This window comes from Atta cephalotes (assembly GCF_000143395.1).
Source record: "Atta cephalotes unplaced genomic scaffold scaffold00040, whole genome shotgun sequence".
NCBI lineage: Eukaryota > Metazoa > Arthropoda > Insecta > Hymenoptera > Formicidae > Atta > Atta cephalotes.
Window position 1 is genome coordinate 1,609,557 of NW_012130104.1, and position 14,069 is coordinate 1,623,625.

The 14,069-nt window shown below is 33.4% G+C and overlaps 1 protein-coding gene across 1 annotated transcript; it reads right to left on the reverse strand.

Moving 5' to 3' along the window:
• Positions 1-2,490: 2,490 nt before the first annotated feature.
• LOC105622120 (sterol regulatory element-binding protein cleavage-activating protein) lies at positions 2,491-9,058 on the reverse strand. Its single transcript, XM_012203554.1, has 12 exons — positions 8,943-9,058; positions 8,604-8,840; positions 7,315-7,495; positions 6,632-6,777; positions 5,462-6,557; positions 5,104-5,374; positions 3,969-5,035; positions 3,728-3,887; positions 3,399-3,582; positions 3,177-3,316; positions 2,879-3,090; positions 2,491-2,670 (listed from the first exon to the last, which is right to left on the reverse strand). Exons 1-12 carry the CDS (start codon positions 9,056-9,058, stop codon positions 2,491-2,493), a joined length of 3,990 nt encoding a protein of 1,329 aa, XP_012058944.1.
• Between the last annotated feature and the right edge of the window lie 5,011 nt (positions 9,059-14,069).

Consider the following 14,069-nt stretch of genomic DNA (forward strand, 5'->3'; position numbering starts at 1 on the left):
AGACGTATTCACATATTAAAAGGCTTCTAGTAATTTCTTAATACAGACATTTATAGAATATGATAATTTTTCAGAAATAAAGAGATGTATTTTAATCACAAAAAATAATCATTGATTATTTACTGAGCACATGTTTTGATTATATATATTGCTGAATAAATTTGAAACATATAAAATAATTATAAAAAGTATCTATGTAATTAGTTACTAGTTTTTACAAAAAAAAATGTAAAGTTACGTTCCGATATTCAATATTAGTATTGAAAAACTGTAATATAACATTACTGTAATATAACATTATAGATTTTTAACACTGGCAATGAATATTGGTACACACTTTAAAGTCGAAATTATAGCTAAAAAAAAAAGAATGAAGTTGCTTGTAAGTAAAAGTAACTGTAACTATTACAAATAACGAGTTACTTTCCTGTAATTTATAAATTCTAATTTTTAAATATAGCATTATTATTAAAGATTGTAGAAAAAAATACGTGGCAGAAATCGGAATCGAGAGAAATATCTTTTTATATGATATATTAATATTTTTATTTGACACGCCAAAATTCCTGAGTTAATTTTTATTATTTGCGACATATTCCACTTATTTAATAAGTCAATTTTCACTCCACATTCTAAGTAAGAATTCATTGCATTCTTCGAAATCATCAACAGGTCTGCTCGTTCACAAAAAATAAAATAACGAGTAACAAACTGAAACAACATACATAATACATTTCTTGCCAAAAATCTATATCCCTTTATATAACATTATACGCTTAAAAAACATCAGTGCAGCTGCCATATTAAGTAAAAAGCAAGAAGCATATCTTCCTTATAATGTGTCATTGATTTAGATACAACTATTACTACAGTGTAAATATAGTCCGGATAAAATGAAAGCATACGTCACTTTGTTCAAAGAGATAACCGTTGTAAAAAATTCCTTTTAAAATTAGTAAATTGAAATATTATTTAGATGATTATGAATGGATACCAATTAATTGAAATAATTAGATCGGTGAAATATGTTTACAAATAATATATATAATCAATATATGCAGAATGATTCGTTTAATTATACGTCAATTTTCAAAAAGTGATTTCAAGTTTTAGAATTCAAATTAAAAAAAGTATCATGAATGTAATTTATTTCTATTTATATGTAAAATTAAATAAAATATGACATATAATTAATTGTAAGAATTATTCTATATTCAATTTTATCCGTGAAATAAATTAATTCTAAGTCATAACACAACCGATAGGATATCTAAAAATATCATCATAGCTAGAATCTCTCTAAATTTTTAGTTATTTGTATTGTAGTACACACATTAAATTATTTTCAATTAAACAATAATAGTGACAAATACTTAGTATTTAAAGTAATTGTTATGCTATGTTAGATAAATAAGACGCATATTGCAGAGTTCTAATTAAATAGAAATTAAAGTATTTTTAGATCTATTTTACTTGTAATATATATTGTGTAATAAGGAACAGAAATATTTTTTTTCGTATTTATCTATGTTTCCATTTCGCTCTTTCTCTCGATATGAAACTGACGGATACGATAAAGGCACTTTTAAAACCTGTCACAATGTCAATACATTTTCATCTATATATAAATTTACATAAAAACTCATAGGCAATAATTTTGGAAATGTTACAATTTTAATCATTTAACTTTATATTTGATTTAATTTAAAAAATTAGAATAATTTTTAAACAATTTTTCATAATTTTGTAATTAGTATTCATTTGTTAAAGATAAATATTCAAAATCACTTACAATGTTCTATATTATTCAGATGAAATATCATTTTTATTACACCATTATCTTAATAGTTGAACTCTTTGTGGGTCATAATTGTCATCGTTTTTATATTAAAAAACAATATCGGTTTTACAAATGCATGAATGTTATCACGATATTACTTATAGTAAAAAGATTAAAAATATTTAAATAAAATATTAAGCGGTTTTATATTACATAACAAAAGCTAAGAGACGATCCAAAATAAAGCACAGCCACTATACATGTTATAAAATATTAAATAAACGCATATTAAAATTATTTCATGTCGTAATTAGAAGATCAGTTAAGAAAATACTAAATCATCTTTATAAAATTAAATTAAATTTAAAAAAATTCTGAATAGAGCGTACCGTTATTATGTTACTATACAATCTTTATTTCTTCAAACTTTTCAATTGGTGTTTAATGTCATAATGTCGATTTAAAAATTGAAAATGTGACTATTTGTGTATATAATTGTTCCGTCGAATAAAAAATATATTCCCGTGAATACGTGTATTATTGTGTAACATAAACTTACATCGAAAATATATATCACTCTTTAGAATATACACGCAATATTATATTGTATAAAAATCTATAGTTTCTAACATCTAATTTAATAAATCATTTAAAATAATGAGAAGCTAAGATAAAGAAAAACACGGCTATGTACACGCGCATACAAGAACTTAATCCAGCTTATCAGAAACCAATGGAAATCTGACTATTCTCAATTGCCGACCATAGTCGCAAACGACGCTGTCCCTCAATGCCAGCATTTGCTTTACGAAAATGCAGCTGTCTTTATGACCCAGTCTCACTTCTCGAACTGGCTCACCCGTTCTTACATCCCAGACTACTAATGATCCCTGAAATATTAATATTCAATTTTGAAATCGAGATTTATTTTCATAATTTTGATCTAAAATTGTGCGTGCATGTGTGTGTGTGCGTGCATGTGTGTGTGTGTGTGTGTGTGTGTGTGTGTGTGTGTGTGTGTGTGTGTGTGTGTGTGTGTGTGTGTGTGTGTGTGTGTGTGTGTGTGTGTGTGTGTGTGTGTGTATTGTATATGCATACCTGATTGCTAGTTATGAGGAGATGATGCGTTAACATCACTAATTGTAAGCTGTAAGCTGCTTTATGTGCTGGCAAAGTGTGTAATAAGTGTCCTTGAAAGCGTTCCCAGACACACAGTCTTTCATCTGTTCCGATACTTATCACATAGGACACTGAACATGTGATAGCGGCTACAGCACCATCGTGGGCTTGAATACTATACATGCATGCTCCTGCAAAAATGTATTATATAAAAACATTAGATTAGAAGAGATAACAGTTATACTAAATTATATATTCATTGAGATAAAGATGTTACCTGTCAAAAGATCCCACACACATAGTAACCCATCTTGAGACCCACTACCGGATGTCATGGGACTTATTCTATCGATAAAGAGGCACGATATCGGACCGCAATGCCCATGAAGTGTATACAGAGGTAACTGATCCTCTAACCTAGATAAGATATAAGAAAAATATATAGATATATAAATAATTTTTAGAAAAAGTAAATTGAATTATATTAAACTGTGTATACCTGTATACTTTCAAGGTGTGATCCTGGCTGCCTGTTAATACACGTCCACCTTCGCTATCTAAAACAGTGATCGCTTGTTGATGTGCTCTATGAGAGCCAATTTTCATGCAGCGCAAATCTTCCTCCGTTTGCATATAGTTATTTAGATCCATGGGCGAACCAGCACTTCCCGTTCGCACATGCGCTAAAATAATAGATCAATTAAATAGATCAGTTAAACAGATCAATTAAATAAATTTAGCTTAATAAAGAAATAAATTTGTTATTTATAGATATAATACAACACAATTTAATGTAGAAATAAACTCTGATATTTGAAAGATCATTACTTCTTCTGTAAGATGTGAAGCCCCAATCAATCTGCTGACCTTCACTATAACTTTCAAGTTGCAGAAAGTCGACAACACCATTCAATTTAGCTGCCACTACTCTGCTACCAACGAGTCTAACGGCAGAGATTCCAAGCCCTGATCCATCATCGAAGAGACACTAAGTTAAGAAAGAATAGAATTATTCAATTAATTTACATTTGTTAAAATAATATTTTTACTCAAATTATTCGTATCTCACCTTGAATCTACCGGTCGTACCCTCCCAGAATTCTAGACTGCCATTAGCGCACCCTACTACTACAAGATTTTCCTGATAATCCATACACCAAATCGCCGCTATAATGGGCGACGATTGTATTGTGCGGTCGGTATTTATGGAGGATGTACTGCCAACTAAATTGTTCGATCTTGCGGGAAAAACACCTAATTGTTCCCTGATTTTAGATTTTTGCATCTCCTCGATTGACTTATTGTGTTCATCGAATAAGATTTTATATCGCTCCCCGAAATCGTAGCCTTGATCATAATTTTTTTGCGAGGGTGTATATTTTATAGTTGAGAATTTTATGTTTATCGCCGGTTTTAGATCGGGAAGATCGTAGGCACTGCCTAAGCTTCGACGTAATAATTTTTGCTTATTGTCGCTATTGAGTTCATTGAGTTGATAATCGTAATCTAACATATTTCCTATAGATCGTCTTTTATGATCATTGTTATTGTTACTATTAACTCTTCGCATATTGTAAGCGGGAGATAACTTTCCCTGACACATTGCCGAGGCCGGTGAATAAAGTCCCATCGATTGTGCCACTTCCATTTCACCTCGAGAAGGTGGCGAACCGCTTTCATAATCTGACATCAGCTCGTCGGCATCTGGCGACGCTTGACTCAGCGTTTTCTGCGGACCACTGAAAAATTGTCGTCTATCGATATGCGCCAATTGCTCGCCAGACGTCGAATCCCATATTCTGATATGTCCCGCTAAACATGTGCTAGCAACGGTGTTACCGTCCGTCGCAATGCATTCTACTTCCTGAGTATGGCCTTCCAAGACCAGAGGCACAGCTTCCAACACTAATTGAGTAACGTAATCGTGCGTCTTTTCTTGCTGGTGCCAACTGGCTCGCCACTCCGCGTAATTTCTCGTGCAAATACAACGGTATAATACAACCATTGTATAAGCAACCACGATTACGCTAATAAGACACAGCAGAGCGGCTAGAAATATCTCCATTGGACTCGACGGTACAAAAGGCGTGTCCGTATTAAATACACGTCCTTCTGATCTCGATGGTACTTCCATATCTAAAAATAAAAAAAAGTTGAAGACTCAATAATTAACTTTTTGTAATTTTTCATTGAAAAATTCAAACCTGAAAAATCTAAAGGATCAAGCGCAGCGGTAGCGAGACTCTGCCACTGGAAGTGTTGAACATCATTTGGATTGCTAATTTGTTTTGCTAATTGCGGGCTCACCGCGTACGATAATTTTATAGTCGGTAGTATAGTCACTCTTCCACCAGCAATCGACACATTATACATTGAAAGAATCGAAGACCAATGATACAGTGACAAACTATTCCAAGGCGGAAAATCCATAGGTCTTAGCTTATTTAATTCCTCTGTTGTATTATTAGTTAAATTCTAAAAAATACATTTTTCTTGAATGGATTATGGACTTCAAAAAAATATAAGAATATTGTCTATTTTGAAAATAAAATGAAAATTCACCTGTTCGTTTAACTTATTTGGGGCTACAGTTGCAGGCGATATAGAAATAGGTGTTACCGTATTTAGCTTAACATAATCGTTTAATGATGGAGGCTTGTCTACTGTATAACCATCCATGTCAGTTTCTGGCTTTAGCGTCTCGCTAAGATGTATTATGTGCTCAATGATACCAGAATTGTTAATAGCCATGCTAATCCACACAACCATTCCTACCATAAATGCACGCTGGAAAATTCGTGTTCGAGCCCATAAATACACCAATCTCAAACGTTTGGGAATCTTGGTCAGTGTGTGAGTATTTTGTGTATTCGGAGCAATAACGTTCGTCGGGCCGGTAGACAGGCCGTTCAATCTCGGATGAGACTTAGAGCGGAATATATGAGGTTTTCGATTGGTAATGGTAGTGGTAAACTGTTGTCTGCGTGATGTTTGAATGTGCGACAAGTGAAATTTGGAATTCTCACTGGATAACTCTGTTCGTCTGATATCGATCGCCAGGATCGTCGAGAAGAATACCATTTGTAGAAAAAAATCATTCAATAATCCAACAATGGCGAATATACAAAATTCCTGGATAGCAGGTACGAAAGTAAATAAACCGATAGTTAGGATCGTCACTTCTGTAAGCAGATTTTTCGTAATAGACCATCCTTCTTTAGATAAAGCCTGAGCGACACGTATCTTTACGTCCAGTTGGGCTGGAGTGCTAACGACACTCTTAGTCAACACTTGAATGTTCTCGAGGCCGAAGATAATCACCAAATACGGAAACACTTCTTTGGCACTCATGCTCAATGTCAGACCAAAGAAAAAGCACACACCCACAGTCATTGATAACGAACCCATCACTGTTACGCTGGCACTGAATGCAATGCCAATTTTAGACTTTACCAGTTCTATTTTCCGCACTTGGAAGTATTCGTAGAAAAATAAGGCTAGGGAAGTCATCATTAACGGGAAGAATTCACTGTAATTGAATTCGCCAGGATAAAAAATATTTAATACTTCATTATGCGTATCAACGTCCGTGCTATTGTCGACGGTTTGATGCAGCTGATAATACGTTCGTAATCGATGCTGCAATCCTTTTATGAATCTATAAGCAAATAAAATATATGTTAATATAATTATATTAATAACAAATTAAAAGCGATTTGTGTAAATACTTACTCCTGATCATATTTCTTTAAATAAATGGTCACGGCATATTGGAGGATTCTTTGGCGAACTCGAGCAGGATATCGTTTCACTCCTGTTTCCTTTAAACTCATTCCAAACATCACTTCTGCAAGACTTATCTTACCTCTTTGAAGATTCTGTAATAGTAACGATACATACAAACAAATTAACTACTTTTTATACAATAAAGATAGAAATTAATAGCGTTTTCTCTTGGGATACATTGAGTGTAACCTCGCACTACACCAGTTGCGTATAAGTGCTGCATCAGTTCTGCACTACAAAAGTACATACACCATGGTGTATATACTTTTACTACATTATTTCATACGTAGTTTAATTCTGCTGACTTCCATTTTCAAATTTTTAATGTCACACTAGCTCTACACCATCTCTTTGAAATCGTGTAGCAAAACCCCACTTCGTGAGGTAATAAAATTTGTACTACACTATAGCTAAGGAAACACACTATACTGTCTGAGTATTGCACTGATGGGCAGCCAAAAGAAAACGCTATAAGCGTTAATTAATATGCCAAATAAAAGCTTTATCTATTTGCGGTAAATAACAATTAGCAATTACATATGAGACTATATATATACTACTATTATTACTACTACTACTACTATTATTTCATACAAAACAATTATAGTATATTTCATGAATATATTTACCTGATATGAAAATATAGTGTTAATAAGATTTGTGTCTTGAGAAAATAACTCTATACTTTGTTGCCAGAGATTTGCAGGTGATAGAACAAGACAGTTGTATTCCGGCAAAACCTCAGCCTTCTTGCCATTTCTTTTTTTCACTGCTTCAATGTGCAAGCATACTTGGCCAAGTGTTTTTAATCTAAAAATCAATATTTAGCAGAAGGGTTCTTTATATACGAAATAAATAACAATAAATAAAGGGCAAAGTAAGAGTCAAACACATTTTAAATTATACACAATTAAATAGAATCAATTACAAATAAAGAAAAATAAAAATAAAGAAAACAATTTAAATTCAAATATAAAACATTATAAGTTTCGGCTACCGGATCTAAAAATCAAATCAGATGAGATCTTTATTCTAAGAGAAAAATATCTCCCAATATCAATCATTTTTTAACTTTAAAAAAAGTAGTTTTTTATATATTTTGAGCTATATAAAATCATCTTTGGGCATCTTAAAAAAGAAATTGGACACATAATCTTTTTCCAAATGTTAGAAGTTACATATTATGGGTGCTTTTCAGACTTAAAAAAGCACAAACACAATGCAACACAGTGAATTATTCCTTGCTGTTTGCCAATGTTATAAATAAAGAAATTATTGACTATATTGTATTATGTAATCTTTATCTTTATTGCAATGCACTATATAACAAAGTACAGTGTTAGTAGACAAAAGAAATAATCTTTTGTAACACATACAAATAATAAGATACCCACAAAACTGCTGTTACAAAGTCTATCAATAACAGAAAATGTTATCACACAAAATAATTAATTAGCGCAGAGATCGGCATAAGATTACTCATACAATATACAAAAAATCCAGAATTGAAAAGCGTTATTTTTTAAATTATTTTTTATGACAAACAATTTGATAATAACGTTGCAATTTTTTATAACTAAACGCTAAGGTTGTGCCAAGGTTGGAAAAGTCGATTTGTCCAATCTTGGCACAACCTTAGCATTTAGTTATAAAAAATTGCAACATTATATACCTTGGCGCAACCTTAATATTTAATTATAAAAAAGTTGCAATGTTATGTTTATTATCAAAAGTAATGGAAAAAGTAACGCTTCCTAACTCTGAAAAAAATCTCATAGGTACATTTACAGATCTGTAGTTTTTTGTACTAGTGTACACTTTTGGAACTTAAAATAAAATAGATATATTTGATTTGCTATCCCATACTATACATGAACTATATACGACATTAATTAAAATAATTAGATGGAGCACTCACGTTTCTGGATGCTGATAGTTTTGTATGATCTCCAAAAGATTGAACACTTCGTATAAAGGTCCTCTGAAGGCATCCATCAGCGTCAAATCTTCGCTCCATGGCATCACTCCGATCCTTAGTACCACTTGTTGGACATACAGTACCGAGGTCTCCGTGTCGTTTATTACTGGTAGGACAGTATCATTGATTAGTATTTTCGGAGCATTGCCTGGCATAGGCAGATTGACAAGTGGACAGCTGCAACAACCAAACAAATATCTTAACAGATCTCTTCCAGGATTGAAGTCATTCAAGTATTGATAAACAATGCAATCATCAGGGAAAAGGGGAATGACTTACCAGCATAATAAAAGAACCGATATCGCGAGAGAGAGGACGATGACGGGATGAGAGGAGCAGAATAGGCCGTGGGCATAATAAAGCCCAGCCACTCTGTCCGGCAAACTGCGAGACATTTCACTTATGTGTGCGGTCCATGCGACATTCTCAGTTTGTAGGCTGTCGTGTCGCCCGTAACTGACCTAGCAACACCCAATAGTATTGATACGGTAAACGTGACACGATACTGCAAACAGCGCAGTGAATAGATAGGTTAAAAAAAAAGATTCCGCATGTTTTTCAATTAAGATTATCGCCGTTATTACGCAACCGGCCGTAAAAATGCGTGTATGTGCGCGCGTGTCGTGAGTAGATATTTAATGAGGCAGACGCCGTTTTCAAAAGCGATAACGAAGCCTGATAGAGCTAACGTTCTCCAACGAGGCGTTCTCCAATTTGTCACGTTTCCTTACACTCGACTTACAACGTCCTTTTAATCATTCCGCTTCATCACCAACGCTTCACGTGATGCAACGCTCCGTCCAGGAAGAGAAGAAGATTCGAGGACACTTGGATTATCAATCTCCTATAGGAAGTCGTTCCACGACGTCCTCGACGACGACGACGATGCGCAGTTTGGTCCCTCTTTTGGTCTCGTGTTTCGTACGGATGTGACTGGCGCAGAACCAGAACAATGAGGAGTAATGAGTAGAGTAAGTAACGGCGCGATAAAAAAAGAGCAAGGCGAAGTGTTGGAATAATAAAAAAGAAATAATTACGCTGCTGAGCGTGTACGGTGCACGCAGGCTCAGGCAGCGGGCACGATCGATTTAGAGGTTATGTTCGTCGTTAGTTTTTGCGGCGCATTAGAAGCCACGGTGGAGGCGGGGGAAAGACGGAAAGCGTTCGCTTCTTGAGAATCGATTTCACGTCGCGATTACTGCGCCCGCACGTGCTGTGGATGCGCGCGTCACGTCATCGCTCGGGTAACTCGCTCGAGCAAGCGACAGCGAGCGAGCGGCAAAAATCCCGGCAAGAAGGAACGCGCGCCGCCTACGTGATTGCAACGTGCGACGACGATGACCAACAATGACGATGTTGCGACGCTTCCTTCGCTCTTCTACATTCCTCGCGCTGATAAGACTGCGTGCTTTGTAGACCCCCCCGGCTTCGAACCGCTTCGAATGATCTACAATGAGTACGGCATGGCTGAGTATACGCGCTGATACACGCGCGAAAGCGAGAGCGTTAATTTATTTTTAAATCGAGAGCGAGACGAGAGGAGTCCAACTCGGGTCGAGCCTCCGCCGCGCGGCCAATCACCAGGTGCGTCGCCGAATACACACGTGGCCGTGAAAGGGTGGAAAGGGAAGAGAGAAAGCAAGCTCTGTGTGATGCGTACGATTTGCGTAAAAAGAAGGTAACGCTTAGTAACGTTCGCCAGACGATGTCCGTAGCGTAACTGTCTGCGCGTCTGGAATGCCTAGATTGTGCATGCAAGCCGCGCAGTTAACTAATCCATGATTCGATCGCATGCATAAACGAAGAGGCCTCCACGGGAACGCCTAAAAAAAGGGGGAAAAAAATTTATGCGTCTGCATAATGCAGAGGAGCAGAAAATTCAGGAATTTGCCTGACTGATATGTCCAGCTATCAGTGTATACAGGGTGATCCGAAATTCACGAATTCGGAGTACAGGACATGATACTTTATGCTAAAAGAAACAGCGTTTTCCTTTTACAAAATTGCGTCTAACAAGTTTTTGCAGGAAAGCAGGTTGAAGTTATATGAGCAAAGTTAAATCATGAAAAGGTTTTTGTGATAAATGACGATAATTCAGAGTTAATAATATATAAATTATGATAAGATCTTTTGGATGTAGCTTTTAATGACTAAAGCAATGCAAAATCGGAGGGGAAATCCATGATTTCTTCTTTTTAGAGATCTTTTTGTCTATTTTTTTTCTTCGGTAGTTATTCATGAGATTTCATCGCATGCATAATTAACTGCTTAAATACTGCTTGAATATACGAATAAAGCTTAATTTTTCGAGGATGAAAGATCTTCGCAAACAGATTTCAAGATGCAAAGAGATTTCGAGTTACAGACAGATCAAGCTATGAAAAAAACTTGTATGAGTTAAATATTAGAATTAATGTCTAACGAGAAAAACATCATGAGTATCATATATTTTACAAATTTGTGATACACATACTATTTATATTACATTACATTCACTTACATATTCGTTTATATTATTTATTTATATTACGGTTCATAAATTATTAAAATTAAATTATTTGTGAATTTTACTTCTCCTTTAACATTAGAAATATCGATATTTTTCATTTTAAAAAAAGCCAAGCAAATAAATTACCATGAAAATAAAGAAAGTGATGAAATATTTCATCAAATTTTTTATGAGTGTAACGAATATATAATTATTGATAATTAAAAAAAATTCAGAATCTTATCTTTTATGTAAGAAATATAATCTGGAAAATAGTACTTAAAAAATAAAAAAAGGAAAATAAAAACAGTTAATGATGATCGTTCGGTACTTCTATATTATCTCTTCCTGTTTGCTTTTTAAATTAAAAAAAGAAACTTGGAGATTTGTCAATGTTGTGATTATCAATCTCAGAGACCGGACATCTCCATATTTTTTTTCTAGTCTTTTTGTCGTTTCGATTAATTATCTACATATGTGGTGGTCACGAAGAACGCACGAGGTCACTTTAATACGTAGTTAACACCGCATGTCATTAATAATTCGGCTCGTTCCATATATATATCTTCTCGTTCGATTGGCTTTAGCGAGCTCCACTTCGTGCGGCTCGCGGTCGACCATCCTGTACGCCTATTATCCCGCGATTGACATGTTTAATTGCATCAATTGCGTAATAAATGGAAATTAGGCTGCTGCAAATGGTCAGTATCGTTCAAGGGTCAATCGTCTGCAAACGTGTGGGCTTGCGATGACGCATGTGAGACGCGCTCTGCGAACGAATCGTTGAGAGTTTCAGAAAAAAAACTCACATTATGCGTTGTTATGTCACAATTTTAGTTTTAACGTGAGCTCGGTGTTATTAATTGGCAAGGCGACCGTGATATTGTCCCATTTGCTTTTCCCCTGTTCAACGTGCAATTTTCTGATTCTCTTTCTCTTTTCCAGCTTTTTCGTTATTCAACTTTTACTTCTTTTATTTTTCATTATTAAATAGATTCGTGTGCGAACAACGGTGAATACGTTTCGTGCAAAAAAATGTAAAGAGCATTTTTTGTGATTTTAAGATCTTTCGAAAAATTTTGAAATATTAACACATACATTGAGAAAAAATATAGTCAATTTTAATAAATATTTAGTTGAATAACTAAATATTACTGCCAATTAAATATTAAATATAAAGACATATTTATTTAATACAAGAAACATTAATTTGATTTAACAATCATTCTTTTTAATGAACAAATATTTATTTATGGTAAGTAAATGTTTAGTTGGCAGTATTGAATATTAAAATTGACTTTTTTTTTCAGTGTCCACTTGTTTTTTTATTTTAAATAAAAAAATTGTTTAGATACTAAATAGATTTATATATAAGCTTTGACCTTGTTATATAAATTCTAATTAAATATTGCTGTCGGTAATATGAATAGTTATACTTATTCCAAGAAATATCTTATAAAAGGTAATTCACAGGTATTTTTTCAGAAAATTTTAAGAATGTTTTTTAGATAAGGTTTTGAAGTTTTTTCTTAAAATTTTTATATTTACTATCTATTTTGGCTTTTAATAGTCGAGTCGACTTAACGCAAAAGTGCGCCCAAAAAGAACATCGGGATACATCTGCATACATTTTAATTAACATAAAATGCCATAGACAATGAAGATAAATATTAAGTGTTATGTTTGAATTTTTGTTAACACTGTAATAAAAAGTACTTTGAATGAGATTCACAAGGTCTTGACTATTGAATCTTTACGTGTAATGACTGATGTACAAATACAACCGCAGAATGTTTCTCGATATTTCTTTATTAACATTATGTAATAAATCTTTCTTCTTCATCTGAGATGTTTACCTTTGTCATTCGAAAATAAATAAAAATAAATGAAAGATAATAATTGCAAACAGATTTTAGGAGAAGGCAAATAAATGTCAATAAATTTCATGTTTTTAAAATTTAGAATAAAGTATCTATATATGAATGTAAATATAAAAAAATGTATTGTCGATATAAAGTTCGTTTCTAGATAGTAATTATTAAATAGTTATGGAAGTATAATTACTGAAAATAATAGCGCCCATTGATATACATATGTATTGGTTTTTGACGGTCGCTATTGGATGCACATGTTGTTCGAGCATTTCGTGTCACAGAATGTTTCAGCAAATTTATAAATAATAGTAAAGCATTATTCTTTATTAAATTAAAAAATGACTTTTTAATTTTGGGGCAGCGATCTAATTAGACATTTATTTGACATTGTACGTTATTTAATATTGCAACTCTAATTTTTAATTATATATCTCAAGAGCAGAACAAATTAATAATTAAATTTTGTTCTGAATTTAATTCTCCGTACATTTTACTGAGTACATTAACTGAATTCTAATGTGAGAGTTATTACGATATTTTGTACTTGAAAATTCAAATCCATGAGAGAAATGTCGTCCAATTTAACATGAAGAAGTAATTCGAAGAAAATTCAAATTTTCTTTTTAATAAAAGTTTTTTTTTTTGAAAGAGTTAAATCATAAATTATATTAATTACAATAGATATAGTATGCAAATGACATTCACCTTTTGATATAATTAATTACGTCCATATACTGCAGTCGTATTGTACATTATGCTAAATAATTATTACACAAGGTTGTAACGTAATAATATTGTTATAACGTTACATTTATCGTTCAAATCTTTGCGGAATCTCATCTCATCGGCGGTTTTCATTATAATAGTAGACCGGTAAAATTTTATGCTACGAGCGAAGCCTTGTCTTTAGATAACGGGGACGATATCCGCGGCTCGATGTACAGGTTCTTAGGCAATATAGGCAAATGGGGCTTATAATAAAATCGCTTCGATAAATATTAATGATATCGGCTGCGTTGTGCCGGCTGCCGTTAGTTAGCTCGA

Bases quoted from the DNA above. Each gene is read 5' to 3' on its own strand.
- LOC105622120 (XM_012203554.1), bottom strand. From the start codon at position 9,058: ATGTCTCGCAGTTTGCCGGACAGAGTGGCTGGGCTTTATTATGCCCAC. The intron at 7,496-8,603 runs GTGAGTGCTCCA...ATTGATTTTTAG, and splicing joins AACTATCAGCATCCAGAAAC to ATTAAAAACACTTGGCCAAG. The intron at 3,888-3,968 runs GTGAGATACGAA...TTCTTAACTTAG, and splicing joins GTACGACCGGTAGATTCAAG to TGTCTCTTCGATGATGGATC.